The 6,791-nt window shown below is 48.8% G+C and overlaps 1 protein-coding gene across 3 annotated transcripts; it reads right to left on the minus strand.

Annotated features, from left to right (window-relative positions):
- Positions 1–1,386: 1,386 nt before the first annotated feature.
- On the minus strand, positions 1,387–5,209 carry Hjv (hemojuvelin BMP co-receptor). Of its 3 annotated transcripts, none has more exons than XM_008827605.2 (4): positions 4,988–5,209; positions 3,428–3,610; positions 2,515–3,068; positions 1,387–2,025 (listed from the first exon to the last, which is right to left on the minus strand). In XM_008827605.2, the coding sequence occupies exons 2-4, from the start codon at positions 3,522–3,524 to the stop codon at positions 1,402–1,404; spliced, it is 1,275 nt and encodes a 424-aa protein (XP_008825827.1). In that variant the 5' UTR covers positions 3,525–3,610; positions 4,988–5,209; the 3' UTR covers positions 1,387–1,401. The 3 variants fall into 3 exon arrangements, with proteins under 3 accessions (XP_008825827.1, XP_029416743.1, XP_029416744.1); XM_029560883.1 differs by having other exon boundaries at positions 3,582–3,682; XM_029560884.1 differs by having other exon boundaries at positions 3,428–3,917.
- Between the last annotated feature and the right edge of the window lie 1,582 nt (positions 5,210–6,791).

The following is a 6,791-nucleotide window of genomic DNA, read 5'->3' on the forward strand; positions in this document are numbered from 1 at the left end:
TGGCTTTCACCCACCATTTTTCCACATGAATTTACAAAGCCTTAGAATCTAGTGATGAATTACACATTCATAAACAGGAGTGGCTGCCCGTGCCTACAAACCCAGCACTTGCGGGGTAGAGACAGGAGGACCAGGAGCTCAGTGTCATCCACAGCTACATGGTAAGCTGAAGGCCAGTCTGGGCTACCTGAGACTATCTAAAAACGAAAATAATTATATACTCACGATTCCTTCCTGTGAGCCAGTTTCGTCTCTGAACAGCTTGTACATTCCCTGAGGGCAGAAACAATGGCTGATAACTGTGAGCCCTAAAGTGAACACTTTGCCTGAACTTCATTTCACATATCTGTAAAGGGATTCAACATAGGCAAAAGAGGACAACATAGAGAATTCATAGCTTTAATAACAGATTGGCTAGTGGGGGAGATGTTAGCTTCTGTATCTGTGCCAGTATCTAAAAGGTCTCTGACTTCCTTCACCTAAGGTTCAGACAGTGCCCACTTCATTTTAGAATTGAGAAAGCAGAATACACCTTACTCTTGAATAGTCATCAAACAGACTTCTTTCCCCTATTATTTTCTTTTTAAATTTTCTTATTGATAATCACCATATCTTCCTTTTTTAGTTCTTGCCTTTAAGAAATCTCAACCCTAGTGGGGTGTGGTAGTGCACGCCTTTAATGCCAGCACTCGGGAGCAGAGGCAGGCAGATCTCTGTGAGTTCAAGGCCAGCCTGGTCTACATAGTGAGTCCTAGGACAGCTGGGGCTACAGGGAGACCCTGTCTCAAAAAGACCAAAAGAAAAAAAAAAAAAAAAAAAAAAAAAAAGAAATCTCAACCCTAATCGGTGTGGTGGCAAATGCCTTTAATCCCAGCATTCCAGAAGCAGAGGCAAAGGCAAACCGATCTCTATGAGATTGAGGTCAACCTGGTCTACATAGCTAGCTAGTTCCAGGCAAGCTGGGCCTGTAGGGAGACGCTGTCTCAGAACAAACAAACAAACAAACAAACAAACAAGAAAGCAAGCAAGAAACAAGGAATGAAAGAAAAAGAAAAAAGAAACAACTCTTTGGTTCTCTGCTGGAGGCCTCCCATAATCTCCAGGCTTTGTGGGAGTGAGCTCAGGTGTAGATGGAGTGGGACAATCTACTAACTACAAATGGAGCTGGGAAAATTCTCGATGAAGAGGTCCTACCAAGGTCTGGAATGCAAAACCCTGGCCCCTAATCTGAATTCCGTGATCATTTCAACCTTGGACAGCAGCTTCATATGACCCCAGGTAAGTGTCATGGTCTCCCGTATCTGAACGTCCCCGCTGTTTCCTTTGGCACCTCTTTGTGTTTTCTCATGCCAACCTCTACCCCAAATCATTTCCAAACCAGTCATGGGGCTGCTGGTCTACTTACTGAACGCAAAGCCACAGAACAAACAGGCCTGAAAGAAGAGGAACTAGGAAGGCTGCAGGGGAGAGGCGAGCCCCTGCATCTGAGGGGAAGAGGTGCAATTTCTCTAAATCTGGCAGAAAGTTTCGTGCATCCTCTAGAGCTGCCTGAGCAGCCACAGTAAAGTTAGGATCACCAGAGACTGAAACATCAAAGACACAGGATTGGAAGTAAGCATCTTCCACCGGAAGTCCTTCTTTACAGAGCTGTCTGGCAGTATCTACGGTTATAGCTCCCCGACGGTTGCGTTCTGAGCGAGAGAGCCGCTGACTTGGAGGGCACCCCCCAACACAGAGCTGCAGGTCTTGCTCAGCTGAGAAGGCCCTCGCCACATCCTCTGCTACCTTGATGGAGAAGGAGAGCTGCCCAGCTGTCTGCCGGATGATTATAGTTGTGCCAATGTAGGCAGCTCGAATCTCCACATAGCTCCCAGGGTTAGTCGTCTGAATGGACAAACTCGAGCCCCCGGGTCGGTCACCCCCATTGATAGAACCGTCTTCAAAGGCTGCAGGAAGATTGTCCACCTCAGCCTGGTAGACCTTCTGGTCAATGCACTCCTGCATGTTCTTAAATATGATGGTGAGCTGTGAGGGCAAGAGGGAAAATAGTTCATTTGAGGTTTAGTGCACCCTCCCCCGACCCAATCAAACCATATGTATGGTCAGGGATCTGATCCCAGCAAAGATGCAAGGCTTCTTCATGGCCCTCAATCCCTCATCCTCCCCCGCCCTTGTTATTTCCCAATAGTACCTCACTCCTATTCAGTCCCTCTCTCTAGTTTTTGGTTCAACCTCAGCAACCCCTGGAGAGGATTAGTGTCCCTTTTGAAACTCCTCAGCTCGGCTATCCCCAGCCGCTATCCCAGGTTTCTATTTAGTGTTACCTACGTTGAATGAACTTCCCATCTAGAGAAACTGAGCTACCAGAGCAAGTGTGTGGTAGGAAGAAGCCATTCCGGATGGAAGGCTATGATTGAGAAAGAACAGGAATCGTGGGATTGGGAAGGAGAGTGTAGCGAAGTGACCTGGAGAAGACTTCATGAGGTGGGCAGGGAGGAAAAATGAATCTCTGACCTTCCGAGTGGTAGTAGCATTGGCCCAGGATGCCACCGGGGAGCTGGTGGCCTGAACGAAAAGGAAGTCATTATCCAGCAGGGGCCACGCTCCTTGGACACGGCATGTGTGGAAATGGTGGTAGAAGCTGCGCACGTGGGGGTCCCCGAAGGAAGCGCAATGCAAGAAGTCTGGGGGACGACCGTGCAGCCTGGAAAAGCGACCCACGTAGTCACACGGGTCTGGTGTAGGGGGTGCAGGCCCGGCGCCCGGAAGGGCAGGTCCGCGGGCAGGCGGAGGGGCCGTGGGGCCCTGGCGTGAGCAGTTGTGTTGGATCATCAAGTCCTCGATGCCATGCACAGCCGAATGGAAGGCCAGGTCGCCGCGGCAGGTGCGCGCGGTGCGCCGCGTGCAGAGCGCATAGGAGCGGAGTGCGCGGCACAGGCCACCTGAGGCCAACCCGCCGCCTCGGCCACCGCCTCCGCGCAGCGCACCCGGGGAGCCCCCTCCTCGAAGGCTCAGGGTGGACGACACGTACTCAGCGTTGCAGCGGAGGATCTTGCACTGGGAATGAGCTAAGGATGCAAGAGAGAGGACTCTGAGAGGTACCCAGGCCCCCCCGGAATGCTCCCAGCTCCCAAATGGCCGCCCAGCTGTTCCTAGAAACCAGGCTCTTCCTCAGCCCAACCTTCAGCACCATAGTCCTCGACTCTCGTTCCTTCTTTCCCTCTTACTAAGCCATTTGGAGTTTTTCTTCCTATGATCCAAGGGCTCAGTCAGAGCCTTTTCCCGAGTTGAATAAGAAATAAGACATTTTTGGAAATGAGTGAGTGACGGGGACTCAGCACCCATTCTTGCTCACTCACACACGCCCACCCCTATGCAGCAGCCTACCCTCTAAATGTCCCCAAGCCCTTCCCTGGCCCTTCCTTACCATGTCCACAGAGGAGCAGCAGAAAAGTGAGAGTGCTTAGAGTTGGGGAACTGTCATGGGGGGACCGGGGACTAGAGGGCTGGCTTCGATGGCCCATACCTATCCAGCCAGGTCCCCCCAGGCGCCGGTTCTTCCCAGCTGATGACCCTCCTACCTAGTGAATTTTGACTGGCCGTCCTGTGACTGAAAAAAGAAATTTGGCTGGGCATGGGGAAAGAGAAGAGTCGCAGACTAGTCAGGATGTGTGTCGACAACCTGGGGAGATCAAGAGGAGGGTTAAACAGACTGGAGTTTGGGGAGAAGGAAGCCTCCCAAAGGATAAGTGTGGCCGGTGAGCCTCTGTGCCCTGTTCCAGTAGCCACCTTCAGGGCCCTTGTGCAATACCCCTAGGTGGGGGTGGAGGGAAGTTGCATGACCTCCCTGGGCAGAGTCCACTATGTTGCCCCATCCTGACTCCCAAACAGCAGATGTGTCAAAAATAGAGGAAGTCCTGGGGGGAAAGATGAGACCCCTGTTGTTAGTGGGTTCCCCAGTAGAATCAGGATCCTGAACCACTTCAGAAACATACCTCCTATGAGCCCTCCCAGTCAGAAGAGGCCACCTGCCCAGACTCATGCATTTCTATTTCTTCTTCATGTTAGAAGAACACAAAAAATAAACGTAGAGTACCTATGCTTTCTAGAATGTCGCCTTTCCAATGAAAAGGGGGCCACTCTCCAGCACTACCTTTAGAGGGCTGCCATTACAATCCCTCCCTCATGGAATGGGATGCAAACCAAGCATTCAAATCAATATTTGTTTTTGTTAAGTCAACAGTTCTTGTATTTTTCCAGGTCTGACTGAAGAACCACTCTTCCCACTATTCTCCCCTTTGCAAATTCAGGCATCCCTGGTCTTTGGAGGAGGATGAGAGCTGGAAGGGTCTACCTCTCTCCCTTTCTGTTGCCAAAATCCCCTCTTGGGAGTAAGTAAAAAGTGTTGAAAGAGCCCTGCATGGGGCCTGAGAACAGCATAGAGGGATTAGAGTGGTGAGGTGAAATAATTTACAAAAAGGGTTATCCCCCACCTTTGGAAACCCAGTGTGAAAGGCCTTGTGGGGGGGGCAGGGTAGAAGAGCATCAGTGAGTGATCATCTGATGTCACTCTTGGTCTTGATGAGAAAACTACAAAATAGAGGCATAGGGGAACTCCTCCTGAAACTTCGTCAGAAATCATGAAGTAGGGACCGGGAATGCAGTTCAGTGCTGGGTAGTGCCTTAGCATGCTCAAGGCCCTGGATTCCATCTTCAGCACTACCACCCCCGTCAAAAAAAGCCTTGGGGTAACAAGGTAAAGAGGAAATTAAGTGTTGGAGGAGAGTCCGAGTATCAAACATCAAATGGCTATGGGTCAGAAACCAGAAAGAATGAAACAGCCAGAGGAATGGAGATGAGGGTACCTTGGTAAGGAGAGATCCTAGGTTTTGGAACAGGAACACCTAAGAAGGGGTCTTTAATTTTATGAAAGTCTAGCCTCAGTCCAAAAGCTTATCAAAGCAGTTTAAATTTCATTCTGACTTACTGTTTCCCAAGGTCAAACATTACTCTGATATCCGATTCTCCAGCCACAGTTGCCAATTTTGATGGTCTGCTCCAGCCAAGGGATCCCCGATCTCTTTCTCCATGTCTCCCCCAGTTCCCCAGACTGGCTGCAATCTCACTGAGGTCAGAGAGCCAGGGAAGTTTTGGTGTAAGGGGAAGGGGGAGTATATGGCCGGCCTGAGTGGAGTACTGGACAGCTGAGAGGGGGAGGGCAGTGGCTACTGAGTTGACAGTTTTAAAAATAGCTAAGTCCAAAATTCCAGGAACGTTGGTGGCAGTAGGGTGTGGAAGTAGAAGCAATGGGAAGGGGAGGGAAGAGAAGCCAGAATATGGAGTACTAGGTACCAAGTGAGGGAGGGAGTAAAGAAACACTGGCAGTCGAGTCATGGCTCCAGCTTGTGTGATCTATGGTCCGTGCATACTTGAGGCAGCTCTCCAGAATTCTCAGTAATGAGCTCCTGATCTTTCAGACTTGTAATGAGCTATTGGATGCCCCTCATTTATTGCCCTCATCCTGCTATATTGAGTATTACATTGAGTTTCTACATACAGTGTCTAGAGATGGGTGACACTGAAGTCGCACTGCAGGAGTAGTTCACAGTACCTCCCCCATCTTTGCAGAGTATTTCTGCAAAGGCCACCTGTCCAGAGAAGAAATCTGAAATCTGAACCGACTTGTTTGGAAGGAGGGTTTATTCAGTCTGTCCAGCTCAGATCTTTGCAGCTGTCTATCCCTTACCTCCTCTGTTTCTATTGCCCTAGTTCATGCAGCAATTCCTCCTCCCTCCCCCTCATCAATACACATAAAAAACATAACCTTCTGGGTTGCTAGGGGAGAAGAATAAGAGAGGCAAAGAGATGAATTGGAGTAGGGGCTGGAGAGATGGCTCAGCAGTTAAGAACACTGGCTGCTCTCTCAGAAGACCCAGGTTCAGTTCCCAGCACCCACATGGTGGCTAACTGTCTGTACCTCCAGTTCCAGGGGATCTGACACCCTTTTCTGGCCTCTGTAGTCACTGGCCTATAGGCACTTATATACATAGTGCATTTACACACATGCAGACAAAACACTCACACAAAAATAATAAATAAAGCTGGGCGTGGTGGTGCACGCCTTTAATTCCAGCACTCGGGAGGCAGAGGCAGGTGGATCTCTGTGAGTTCAAGGCCAGCCTGGTCTACATAGTGAGTTCCAGGACAGCTGGGGCTACAAGGAGACCCTGTCTCAAAAAAAAGACCAAATAAATAAATAAGTAAATAAATAAATAAAATATTTTTTAAAAAGAAAAGAACAAAAACATTTCAGTGTGAATTTGATCAATCACTAGTCTAGAACTAACTACTAACACATAGGAAATGTAAGAAACATCAAATGGTTCCTCAGAGGTACAAATTCAGGTTGTGAAAATATTCTACAGGTCAAATGACCTGGGCTCAACAATAAATTGAAAAAAGTAAAGAAGAAACTGTCAGACTAAAGAAGACATCAAAGGGCTAGGGATGTAGCTCAGTGGTAGAGCACTGAGCTCACATGCATGAGATCACTGCAAAGTAAAATATGCTCAAACAAACCAAAACTTAAATTTGACATCAATGGTCTTTAAAAAAATTATACACACACACACACACACATGCACATATATATATATATGAGTGTTTTGACTGCAGCATTGGATCCCCTGGAATTGGAGTCAGAGACCAGAAGAGGGCATCAGATTCCCGGAGCTGGAGTTACCAGTGGTTGTTTCCATGTGGGTGCTGGAAACCAAACTCTGGTCTTCTGC

This window comes from Nannospalax galili, unplaced genomic scaffold, assembly GCF_000622305.1.
Source record: "Nannospalax galili isolate Female #2095 unplaced genomic scaffold, S.galili_v1.0 scaffold693, whole genome shotgun sequence".
NCBI classification, from domain to species: Eukaryota; Metazoa; Chordata; class Mammalia; order Rodentia; family Spalacidae; genus Nannospalax; species Nannospalax galili.

What these genes read in the sequence shown, in the direction of transcription:
- Hjv (XM_029560883.1), bottom strand. Translation starts at nt 5,007, where the DNA reads ATGTTTGACCTTGGGAAACA. An exon ending in ATGTTTGACCTTGGGAAACA is followed by an intron (nt 3,683 to 4,987) that starts GTAAGTCAGAAT and finishes TGATCTCCCCAG; the next exon opens with GTTGTCGACACACATCCTGA. An exon ending in ATGCTACTACCACTCGGAAG is followed by an intron (nt 2,026 to 2,514) that starts GTCAGAGATTCA and finishes TTGCCCTCACAG; the next exon opens with CTCACCATCATATTTAAGAA.